This window comes from Hippopotamus amphibius, chromosome 2 (assembly GCF_030028045.1).
Source record: "Hippopotamus amphibius kiboko isolate mHipAmp2 chromosome 2, mHipAmp2.hap2, whole genome shotgun sequence".
In the NCBI taxonomy this organism is placed as follows: domain Eukaryota; kingdom Metazoa; phylum Chordata; class Mammalia; order Artiodactyla; family Hippopotamidae; genus Hippopotamus; species Hippopotamus amphibius.
The window spans coordinates 228,136,630-228,149,394 of NC_080187.1; the positions used below are offsets into that span (position 1 = coordinate 228,136,630).

Sequence of the window (12,765 nt, forward strand, 5' to 3'; positions counted from 1 at the left end):
CCAAGCAAGTTCATCCCTGTTTTCCTCTGTGGTCTGGGAGTGAGAGCACAGGAGAGTAGGGGGTCTGGACAATGCAGGGTCTTCCCTGGATGAGGTAGCTTCAGCTGCTTCGAATGATGAAGGACAGGTGAGGCTGGGGCAGGCAGCTCTGCATTCCTGTCCAACATGCTGGCTGAACTCTGCTGTCAGCAGCCTGTACATCAGCACTGAAGGCCAGGGTCACAGCTACCAAAACCGAGGCGGCCTGCAGCTCCCCACATGCGTTCCTCGAGCGAGAGTGATCACCGCGTAAACACCCCGGTGACCTTAGCTCTGACACGCAGAGCTCTTTCCAAAATGGGTCACTCACCATATCTTCAGGGTCTGGAATTTTTACCCCACTGAAGTACTGATTCGCGCTAAATACTTGCTGGTGCCTAGGAATGAGGTCTCCTTTGGAGAAGAAGAAAGACAAAGGTAAACTTAGATGGTTTACGTATATTATAAAATATTGAGTATAGGTCCCTGAAACTAATATAATATTGTAAATCAACTATACTTCAATAAAAACTAAAAAAAAAAAAAATAGAGAATAAAGTCTTTTTCATCCTCTCAAAAAAAAAATTAGATCAGTTACAAGCGCTGCTCTGTGGTTTCCTTCCATTGGTGCTGTATCAGTGTATCAGTGCCTATACCTACAAAGGCTGCGGTTTGCTTCTCCAACCAGGGAGAGGCACTGAGGGGCCCTGAACAACCGGTGTGAGACCCACAGCGGGCAGAGTCCTGTGCTAGGCACAGAGGGGGCTCCAAGGGAAACTGAAGGCTGCAAGGTTCTTGCCCCTCAAGGGCTCAAAAAGTGAGGAATCCAAAGCAAACAACTCAGAAGCGTGCATACACATACATGTGCGTGTACACACACACACACACACACACACATAATGCCTTTTTTAAATAGCAAAAGTGCAACAACCACGGATCAAAATTATATTAACTGGATACAGATGGGTCGAGATACAAGTGTATTGGCCTAATGCTTAGGACAGTGCCTGACACACAGCAAGCACGCAATAAATGCTTGAGGAAGGAAGGGTTAGGGTTAGGAAAGGAGGCGAGGAAGGGAAGGAGGGAGGGAGGAAACAAAGCATGGAAGATCTAGCTGGAAGGAATGTGTTTCCAAACTGGAACCACCTTTACTTGTTTCACCAAATAGCCATCACTTGGAAATCTCATTTTACTTACTGTTGAGAAGCACTTATAATGTGAAGTAATGAAACAAAAGCAGCATTTCTATATTCTGGGGGTTATGTAAGGCTCACCCTGCCCATATTTCAGCCAAATAAGCTAAAATCACCCTCGTGTAAAATCCCAGGAATATGACATCTGAAGAGGAACACTGTTCAGAGAATAGATGGAGATACTCAGAAGGGGCCCCTGGGGATGCACCCAGACCCACTTCCCAGAGCAAACAATGAAAACCTGCCACCGGACTGGGCTGCAGTTCCTAACTCAGGGTATCAAGTTGTCTAAATTGACCAGTTTGTTTCGGAACTTTACCCTCACTCAGATCCCCAGGCAGCCAAAATATGCTCTCTAACGCCTTATCCCAGGTCTCAGTGAACTTCCTCACGAGCACACGGTGTTCCTTAATAACCTTCTTCCATCAGAGAGCTGGCGGGTGGGATATGAACACAGCGCCCTAAAATCACTGGGAAAACATGGCAAAGGAACGCTGACTGCCCCCAGAAGGGCTCCAAGGTGACTTACATGTCACTCAAAAAAGCTATCTGCAAATTTTTACTGCCTACTGTGTGCAGACGTTGGTGGAGGATAAATGGAAATAAAGGACAGGATCTCGGACTCAGGCAGCTTACAGTACCATTGGAATAATGCAAGTACAAGATACAAGTCCAAGACAAGACACGGCAAGAGCAGAAGCTACAAGACTTTCGAGGAAGGAGAGTCTGCTTTAAATTGAGAGTTGTAGCTCAACTCCCTGACTTCTGAAGGGGACAATCACTTCTCATAGATCTTTTCATCTGTCCTGTCCTTCCCCCACCTTTCCTCCCCCTGTTCCCCAAGAATAGAAACAAAGGGAAGGGCTTTGGGGAGGGAAAGTAAAACAAGAAAGGTGACATTAGAAGAACCAGGCTTTCTTCCCGACACTTAGAAGGTTGAGCATCTTCTAAATAGCATCTGAATAATCCAAGCTAGCCTGGCAGGCTGGAGTAAGGACGTCCAGAGAATGAATTACCACGTCATAATAAATGAAGCAAATCACAACAGCCTTCTGTGAACGGCAGGGCCCTTATAGAAATGCACGTTTTACTGTTCTCATCATTATTCGGAGTTTCACTTGATCCAAATGACGTTGTAGAGAGAATCTTGTGTCTTTTTGGACAATTAGAACCTACTCAGAATTGTTGATTCTTTTTATTAAAACCATCACGGACACCTTTCATGGAGCCAATGAGACTTTTCAAAGCCAATGAGACTTTCCCTCTTTCGTGACTGTAAAGGCATTAGATGAGACCAGGAGCCTGGCTCTGCCCTGCACTGACATGGGTAAAGCTCTCCAATTTCCAAAAGGTGGGACAAAAGCACACCGCTTACCCAAGGTTTTCCTAATCAGATAGAGCTGATCCGCATCTGATTTTCCTGGCCACAGAGGCACCCCTGACAGCAGCTCAGCAAAGACACAGCCAATTGCCCACACGTCTACTGGGGGGCCGTACTGCGTGTCCCCCACCAACAGCTCCGGGGAGCGGTACCACCTGGTGGCCACGTAGTCTGTGTAGTAGTCACTCGGTCCAGCTGGCCAGGGATGGGTCATGGAAAACAAAGAGAGCAGTGCAAGTGAAGAATCAACACCGGGAGGGGAAGACCTGAGAAATCAAGCTTGTGTCTCATCTGTGGTTTTTCTAAATCAGTGGTTCACAATACTGGTTGTACATTAAATCACTTGGAATACAGTGTTTTTAAAATGACTGATGTTTGAGTCCTACCCCACTTCAATTAAATCAGAATCCCTGGAGGAGTATCAGTATATAGTTTTTATAGTTACAGTTTATAGTTTCCCAAAGGATTCTAATCTACAGCCGAGGTTGAAAACCACTCTTCTAAAATAGTAGTTCTAAAAAGTACTATTTTAGCAAAACATGGTAGAAACCAGGAGGATAACATACTTTTTAATAAGCACCTTATTGTGGTAAAATTTACAAATAGCATACATTTTTAAACCACTATATGTCTAGATGTTTTCAGTAATTTGCAGACTTATAACTTATAGCAAGCTTATGCCCTAAATATACAAGAACTAGCTTTCTATGGCATTTAGATTCTGTCATATTAAAAATCTTTCCAGCTTTGACACTTAACTAAAGAAAACTTCAATACTCACTCAAAAGCCTAGCGAATCCAAAGTCACAAAGCTTAATCACAGAATGTTTTGTGATGAGGATGTTTTCTGGCTTCACATCTCTGTGTATGCACTAGTCACAAACATTAAACCAAAGCACATTAAAAAGGAGCAAGTATAATACAAGGACTAAATAAAACATGAATATTTAGCAAATATTTGAGAAATTGCTTGAACCTCTCACTGGCCTTTTGGAAAACAGACTACAAAATAGCAGCCTAAAATAAATCTAGTACCATCCCCATCATAGCCTGAATCAGCCCACATTCCTGAAGGGCCCCAAAGGACCAACAGGCGTGAAAGGGAAAATGAAAGTAGGGTAGCCAAATAAACAACAAATAATTTTTTAGTATACGTATGTCCCATACAATGTTTGGGACATACGTATACTAAACTGTTATGATTGTTTACCAGAAATTCAAATTTAACTGGGTGACCTGTATGTAATCTGGCTACCTTAGGTGACGGGGAAAGTGTTAAGAGGCTCTGGGTGAGGCCTGCATCGTGGGTGCAGGCGTCGCACGTTGGTGTCGAAGCAGAATTCACCACCCAGTCGTTTCACTGAGAACAGAACACACTCCGCCTGGTAAACAGGACAAGCCCTGGGCCTGCTGAGATAAGCTGGGGAAGAGAAGGACGGGAAGCCGCCGCCTGCCAAGAGACCTCCCTTCCAGCGCTGACTCTGGTCCCCACGAGATAAACAAGAGCCGGCGCTCACCCTCCGGGGAGTCGCTAGATGTCAGCTGCATCCCACACACACCCAGCCCTCTTGCTGTGCCTCCCCCCCAGGGGATGGGATGTAGCCTCCACGCCAGCCTTTAGACCAAACCACAGCTGACACCGTTTAACAGGGTGATGGTAGAAGAATGCTTAAGGATCTTCACATGATTTTATGAAATAACTTTTTTGGGGGGCAGAAAACAAATCAATAATTACATAAAAACAGTGGGGCAAAAATACCGTTTAGGTTCCTAATAACCTTCCCTTCTTCTAAGCGTTTTCCTCCCTGGAGGAGAATGCTGGAGGCTTCTGCAATCTGCGAGACCCTCTCTGGCTTGGCTGATACCCTGGGGTATTCTTGACTTTCTAGAATTTGGAGAGAGGGCAGAGGTTCCTTTTGGGCCTGACCTAGTTCTCATTGCAAAGGGTCTTCAGGGTGAGACCTCAGTGTCCGCGTTTCCCCACGGGTATTTATTATTCCGGAAAAATTGGGAGGAGACAGTTTCTGAATTGTTTTATGACCATCTCTCTGATTCTCAGCAATTAATGGCCCTGAGATCGCCACTTTTTTTTTCACACCACTGGCTTCAAATATTACTAAAAATGGGTACACTCCTGAATATCATGATGACAGATGGTCAGAAGTACTTGTAAGCAAGAATGTGCTCCTATTCTGTTCTGGGAATTCTTTACAAGTTTCTACACCCCTCCCCCCATGCACATGTGATCAAACAGTTTCAGGGGCTCTCCAGGGAACTGTGGTATGAGTTATATTTGTTTAGTGTCTCTTTTTTTTCCCACCAGGGCCTTTCTGCAGTCTCTCTTGCTCCCCCATCCTAAAACCTGCTCTCAGGAAACTGCCAGCCCTCACTTGCAGTGAAGAGCGGTACGGATAAGGTGTCCACGCTCCCTGGTAGGCATGCATTTGGACAAGGATTGTCGCCTTGAGCTAGGTGAAGGCTCAGCAGGGAAGACTGCTGCCTGCTCTCCTATTTTCTTCTCCTGGGAAGGCAGCTTCAGGAAGAAAAAAAATCATTTAGAATAGCACGAGAAAGGGGATTCAGCCCTACCAGCAAATTGACCCTGGCCGTTGCAGTAAATTGCCCTTGGGGCCAACATGAAGCTCTGATATTGGAGTCTGGCTTCTGGGTGCAGGGAGTGGAGCATGTTGTGTTGGAGGGAATAGCAGGCTTCCCAGCATCTGTGAAGTCACACCAATTGGAGAGTGGTCCACTGAGCATCCCGCCAGCCTCACTGTGGCTGAGAGGGCTACAGGTTTCCACCGGTTGCTTCGCTGCAGACTTGGCACTGCTACCTCACCAATGCAAACACTGGCACGTGTACATCGCACCTGGGACTCCACGTACTGTGATTCAACAGGCGTGAGTCACCGGGGGTTCTCCTCTCCAACTTCAGAGTATTTTGAGGGTATCAGACCAACACGGACTCCAAGTGAATGGGACTCTACCTTAAATTTGAGTAGTTTGTACACAATGTAAAAATAACTACTTTCTTAAAATCATAAAAATGCATCTTTAAAACCTGAATAAGAAGGGCTAGCTAGGTTGGCATTTTTAGCCTCTATTTGCCCCAACCAGGCTTATGAAGATTTGGGTAAAAAAAATTCTATCCACAAAAGTATGATGTAAACTTTGTACAAAGGCTCCACCTCAGCTTAAGGGCAGCCTTCTGGTTTTTAGAGGGAAATCATAAGACTTACATTGTGTTTATGGCAAAAATTTACGGCTTGCAATGTCTGCCAAGCTATGCTCTTCACAAGATGTTCTGGTACCCTATTAAAAAAAAAAGAAGCAACACAGACACATTCTTTACTGTTGCCATGGAATTCAGCTCAAAAACAGAAAAAAGTAAACCAAGACAGGCTTAAGTAGTGGAAAATCCTAGGTGATACACACACTCATCTAACTCATGGGACAGGATTCCAGGCTCCAAAGTGTAGCGAACACGTGATCCGAACACTGCTGAATTCCAGGCACAGCAAGGTGACAGCAATGTAACATCTATGTCCACAAGGAGGGGCCACAAAGACCCACAGGGATTTCCATAAGTAATGAAGACCACCTACCTCCAACATCTGTGACACCCCTGGGAACCTGCCTGGTAACCTGAGCTCCCTTTCTATAAGGAGCTTTTTATTGGGGCCAAGTTAGCGAACATCGAGCATGAAAGATGCTGTTTATTTTTTCAAGTTGCCCCAACTGATGGCCTTGAAGCAGAGCTCATCTTCTACAGGTGGGCATGTGGTTTCTTCAGAGTCCCTAGGCAGCACTGTTTTTAAGGCAATGAAGCTTTTACTGAAGGTAAGCAAGAGGTTTCCATTGCACGCATGCAGCAGGAGGTCGTAATAACTAAACTCCCACCTGGGCAGCTTGGTCCTTTCCTCACACTGCTCCACTCTGGCAGCTGGCTGCACCCTGATCACATCTTCCCGCCCTGTCCTCCAGCACAGCGTCTAAATCTTATGCCACTGTTCCCAGTGCTTCTTCCCTGGCTCTAAGCTTCCACAACCAAGGAAACCAGTGGCCCCAGCAGGTCTTTTGTGGGCATCAGAAAACGGCACCTGCTCTGAGAGTATTTTTTTAAAAATATTAGGCAACAAGCAAAATGAACCACAGAACGAGTACATTTATTGTCAGAGACCCCTCCCCTCGCCACCCACCAGTTACACTTGCTGTTTGTTTGTTGGGATTTTTAAAAATAAATTCATTTATTTATTAATTATGTTGGGTCTTTGTTGCTGCACGGGCTTTCCCTAGTCGCAGCGAGTGGGGGCTACTCTTTGTTGCAGTGGGCAGACTTCTCACTGCTGTGGCTTCTCTTGTTGCGGAGCATGAGCTCCAGGCACATGGGCTTCAGTAGTTGCGGTACGTGGGCTCAGTAGTTGTGGCACACGGGCTTAGTTGCTCCATGGCATGTGGGATCTTCCTGGACCAGGGCTTGAACCCGTGTCCCCTGCATTGGCAGGTGGATTCTTCACCACTGCGCCACCAGGGAAGCCCAGACTCACTGTTTTTACAAATCACACATTAAACAGCATTGCTGTCATCCTCAGCCAGAACTAATACTACACCAGGGAGGAAACTCCAGTACTTGTGTCAAGGTGACCCAAAAAAGTCACTTCCAGCCTCTGGGAGGGACTCTGAGGCCACTGTTGTCACAGGCCAGATGTTCCGGAAATCCTTTCAAGCAGATAAGAGGATGCTGGAACAGTGGGACGATGTGGAGGAAATGAAGAGGCCACCTCGAGGAAGAAGCACTGGGACATTCCTGGGCTAAAGTAGCTTTCCTCCAAATTCCCTTCCTTATTCTAGTGACATAAAGGTACAGATGCCAGAAAATCTCACCTGTCTAGAAAGAAGGCCTAGAAAAATACAGCTAAGAAGAGCACATTTCAGGGGACATGTTTTCCCCCAGTCTCCACTTTTTATCCAGAAAAAAATAGAATATATTTTGATTATGTAATGAATTAAGTATTAATATAAGGTTATTCAGTACCAGGCAATTTTAGTCTCTAAGAACATTTCCCAAAAGAAAGTATGCAAAAGAAAGTATGCAAAAGAAGGCCTTTAACAGTAAACTATGACAGCGTAATCTTAGTGCTCCTCTAATGCCAAGCACCTTATTACACAATTTTCAAATGTAAAAATTCTGTTCTAGCTACCAAGGGTCATCTTGGATCAGCTACTCAGTTCACTTCTTTTAAAAAAAAATTTTTTTTTAATTTATTTATTTGCTTGTTTGTTTATTTTGGCTGTGCCTGGCCTCAGCTGTGGCACGCGGGATCCTCCTTGCAGTGCAGGATTTTTCAGTTGCAGGATGTGGACTTCTCAGTTGCAGCATGGGGACTTCTTAGCTGCGGCACGCAGGATCTAGTTCCCCGACCAGGGATCGAACTGGGCCCCCTGCCTGGGGAGCGCAGAATCCCACCCACTGGACCACTAGGGAAGTCACTCACTTCGCTTCCTGATTACTCTGTTTCTGCTCTGGAACCTGGGGCCTCAGACTCCATCTCTAAGATCCTTTTCAGCGGACAATGATAGAAGCCAGGTTCTTCACTGTTGGAGAAGGGAGTTGAGGATATGGAAAGGAAGAAAAATTGAATCTAATCTGTGGCGCTGGACTGGGGTTGGATACACACGTATGTACAGAGGTCGCTGTGCTGGACAGGTGCTCCAGAAAGCTTCTCTGCTTAGGACAACATCTGATGGAATGGATAAGGTGATGAGAAGTGGCCAGGTTTGGACTGTATTTTAAAAATAGTCTTCAGGATTTTCTGAGAGAGAGGATGTGAGATTCGGAGAGGAATTGAAGAATGCCTCCAAGGTGTCAGTTTGAGTCGCTGGCTTATGGTGGAGCCGTTTACTGTGAGAGCGCTGGGGGATGAGCTGGTTTCAGGGAGGGAAGGGGCGGGTGGTTGGGTGAGATGCTTCTCAGCCATACAAGGGAAGACTCTGGGAAGGAAGTTCTGAATTCAGAAGGAAGGTCCGGAAAGATAAATTTGGGAAGGATAAGCATATTGATGGCATTCACAGCCCTAGGACTGGATGAAGCCACTTAAGGAGTGAATCCAGAAAAAAGAAGAGAAGGTCAAGCCCTGAGGCCCTGCAACATGTAGAGATGAGAAAGAGCAGGGGCCCAGCAAGGGATTGAGGCTGAACATCAAGTGAACTAAGATGACACTCAGGAGAACACAGTGTCACTGAAGCCAACGGAAAAAAGTGTTTCAAATGACTTCTGGGTTAAGATGTTGGATGGAACACACCCATCTATGTTCACTCCCTCCTAAAACCTAAATAGAACTACATTGATGGTCAATCGAAATATAAGACATGATGTCACCCTCAGGCAGCGTACGGTATTTGGGGGAAAATAAAAGTATAAGACAAGACACGGTGACAACAGGTGAGAGAGTCCACTGGGCTATGGTCCAGCTCAGCACAGGCACTCCCCCCAGGGAGGGTGGAGTGGAATCCATCTTCCACTAGTGGGAGGAGGTGGAGGAGAAGTACTCTCCTGGATCCTCCACCAGTGTGACCTCACGGCACGCCTCCTGCCTGCTTCGGGGACTTTGTTTCACCCCTAGGAACACAAAAGGTCTCCAAATGTTTGCCTCCAAGGAGGAGTGAGGGGGTGTTATTAGAAATGTCTGTGGTCTAGATTTCTGTGTGACTGTACCATCTTTTTAACTGATTGGAGATAGAGACACTTGGTCACGGTAAGTAAGCAAATCCAGAAAGAGGAAGACAGGAGATCCAGGAAGGACTGAATGCATCCACAGAGAAGTTCCAAGAGGGGATTCCAAGGATGACAGCAAAGGAAGTCCCAGGAGGGCAGCTGGTCGGCAGGCTTGGAGAACAAGCCAGACAGATTGTGCATGGGGGTCTAAAGGCAAGACATCACCAAGGGGGGAGAAAAAGGAACTAATAGATTACCTGATGTGATTATCCTGTGGAAAAGTATACTGAGAGACTATTAAAAAGAGTGGGAAAAGTTAGCAATAGGGTTAAAGAACACGAAGCAAACTTAAAAAGCAAGACAAATATTAATTTGCCGAAAAGGTGCAAAAAGAAACCCTCGTATGATAAAATGCTCAGCTATAAGTAATATTTACATAGGCATAATAACGGGACTAGTGAATGCTGAATGAATAAAATGTTAATGTATCTGGGGGAAGAAGAAAGGGGAAGCAGAGGAAATAATGGTGTAAGAGAGCTAAATCTTCACCTACCAGAACAGTCTGTAGATAATGTTTAAAAATTAACACATCAAGAAACAGCACTGTATCACTCTATTACATTATATTGCTAGATTTAATTTGCCAAGGATTTTTGCACCTAAATTCACAAGGGATATTCATCTGTCATTTTCTTTCCTTGAAATACCCTCGTCTAGTTTTGGTATCACACTGTAGTGGCCTCATAATACAATTTGGGAAATGTTTCTTCCTCCTATATTTTCTGAGTTTGTGTAGGATTGCTATTATTTCTTCTTTCTATGTTTGATAGAACTCATTCATCAAACATTTTAATAATAGAAACCAAAGTAGCATGACTATAAGGACAAATATGTATATAAATCCACAGCATTGGTGATAAGGTAAATTGGTTCAGTTTGACAAACCCTGTGCGCCAATAATCCCATTTTGAGAACTTCTAAAGAAAAAGTGCAAAAGAAAAATCTATTTGTAGGAAGATTTTGATAGCAGAGTCATTTATCAGACAAAACACTGAAAATGGCCTCAGTACTCAACACTGGAGGAATGGTTTAGACGGCAATGTAACTAGGTGTAATATCTTATTAGTTATTAATAATAGATCTAAAAACTACACTGCAACATATATAGAAATGCACATGAGAAAATATTAAGTGAAGAACAGAACTGGGGAGAGGGGGACCGTCATTACATCACAGCAACATGGAGAATATGGTGCTTTGTTTGGAAGGATGGCCAGCAGCCTGGCTCCTTTCACAATGGTCTTCAGGCTTTCCGGTATGGACACTTCATTTTGCCAGCACACCAAGACAGTATCCATTTCACAGGAGCAGGTGAACATTAAACACATTTGCTAGGCTGATATATAAAGCCAGAATGCTAATTTATCCATCCATCTTCAAATTCTGAGTGCTAGCTTATGCTCTCCTTGTAGGCAGTTCCATAGGGGAATTCAAGTTCTTATCAGAATGGTGTTTGGGGAGCAAAGAGTTGGAATGAGAGAAAGGACACAGTTTGACTGGTTATTGCCTTTAGGCTGAGATAGTTTAATTGCACCCATCTCCACATTAGGAGGGTCTTGTCCTTAGATAAAACGTATGCAATCAGTCAAATCTAACCAGCCAGGCAGCCATCCTGTCGCTTTGAGGACGCTTTGCACATCTCTGCCCTGATGCATCCTGTGTTGGTTTCACAAAATAACTCCCGAAAAACAATCTTCTGTCCCTCCTTCCAAGTTTTGGGAAGGATGGACTATGACCCTAACGTCCTGATAACAAAATTGAAATGAAGAGAGAGAAACTGAAACAACCGCTGTGTGAAAGTGAAGAGATCAAGCTGCATTTTAAACATTCCTTCAGAAATAAGAGACAAGACAGCTCACAAAGAAAGAACATGGATCTTTTCCCAGGTTCTCAATACAGTAATGGTCCTTTCCACCCCTGCTCCTCTAATACTTGTCACATCGCAAGAAGTCAAACAATTCACATCCATGCAAGCTTCACTTCGCCATAAGGCTGCAACAAAGATGGGGACGAAGGGGCTGGCCAAGCTCTTACAGAAATAACGTGTTCTTTGAAATTTATCCTACGGAAGTATTTATACAAGTGGTTGTTAACTGTAGCCTTATTATTAGAGAAAAACCAGAAACAATCTAAATATTTATCAGTGGATGGTTGAACAAAGAACCCATGGTATATTTGCACAATGGAACTCGATACCATTTTAAAAATATAAAAGATATGCACGAATGGGGAGACAGTTCCAAAATACACATTAAAAAATGAAGAATAGTATGTAGGGTACAATCTCTTAAAATATATATGTATAAATAATACATATGTATAATATATATGTAAATATATATATATCTATACCTATGTATAGAAAAATAATTAGAAAACCATTGCTCAAACTTTGTTTCTATATGTTTCTGTGTTGCTTGAAACATTTTTACAACAAACAATATATCACTTTTAAAAAGAGATTTTTAGGGTTAGTTCCAGAATTCCATTGTTAGAAACTGAAAACTTGTAGTAACGCCCTTCACCCACCAGGACAAGGTATGTGAGAGTCAGAGGAGGATCTGGTGGTAATGGTGGTGGTGATGGAACCTGCGCAGGAAAAAAAAATGGGTGAAGTATTGCGTCTGGCTGCACTTAAAGGGGCAGAAAAATAAGAAGAGAACACCTACACCAGCTGTTTACAGCACGTTGACAGAGGAGAGACCCATAGTTTACAGAATAATAAGTACAAGGCCTACTAAGTCCTACCGAGATAAGGAACATGCTTGAGAGCAGATGTAAGCCACACCAGCACAGCACGGGCAATTACAAGGCGCAGGTATTTATGCCCCTAAAACAAGATATATCTTGGCATAAACCCGCTTCTTAGTAGCAACATGAATGTGAATCTCCTCTCAAAGCCTTCCAAACCGAGTTCTAGAAGTCACCAACATGTTACAAGGAGATGCATTAGTATCCATTTCAGATTCAAAGTAGAGATAATCTTTGAGTCTGATTTAGCAAGAATTATCGTTAATAATGAAAACATTGCCAAAGTAATAAATGGAACGTGGAGAAAATATTTTTTTAAAAGTTAAAAATACCTATACGGTCATCATGTGCAGATAATCTATATTAAAATATGTATATTAATTATTTTCTACCTATATATAAATTCTATGACAATGAAATACATATTTTTTATTATAGCTTTTTTTTTTTCATTTTGCAACCACTCATGAACATTTTTCTATGTCAGAGTTTTATCTTACAAGCATGGTTCTTAGCAGCTCCACTATATCCACTGTAAAGACATACTATAGCCTACTAGCCAATCCTCCATCACTGGACACTTCAGTTGTTTCCAATGTATTCATAAAAAACAGTACTTTCACAATAAACACTTTTACAACTAA

At 43.5% G+C, this 12,765-nt stretch overlaps 1 protein-coding gene across 1 annotated transcript in view; it reads right to left on the reverse strand.

Moving 5' to 3' along the window:
- Positions 1 to 12,765, reverse strand: part of CDKL1 (cyclin dependent kinase like 1) — a 51,629-nt gene that overhangs the window by 6,348 nt on the left and 32,516 nt on the right. Inside the window, exons 3-6 of the mRNA XM_057723791.1 lie at positions 5,835 to 5,907; positions 3,377 to 3,467; positions 2,590 to 2,790; positions 350 to 432 (exon numbers count right to left, since the gene is read on the reverse strand). Of these exons, the coding sequence (XP_057579774.1) occupies positions 350 to 432; positions 2,590 to 2,790; positions 3,377 to 3,467; positions 5,835 to 5,907 (448 nt within the window). The remainder of the gene's footprint in view (positions 1 to 349; positions 433 to 2,589; positions 2,791 to 3,376; positions 3,468 to 5,834; positions 5,908 to 12,765) is intronic.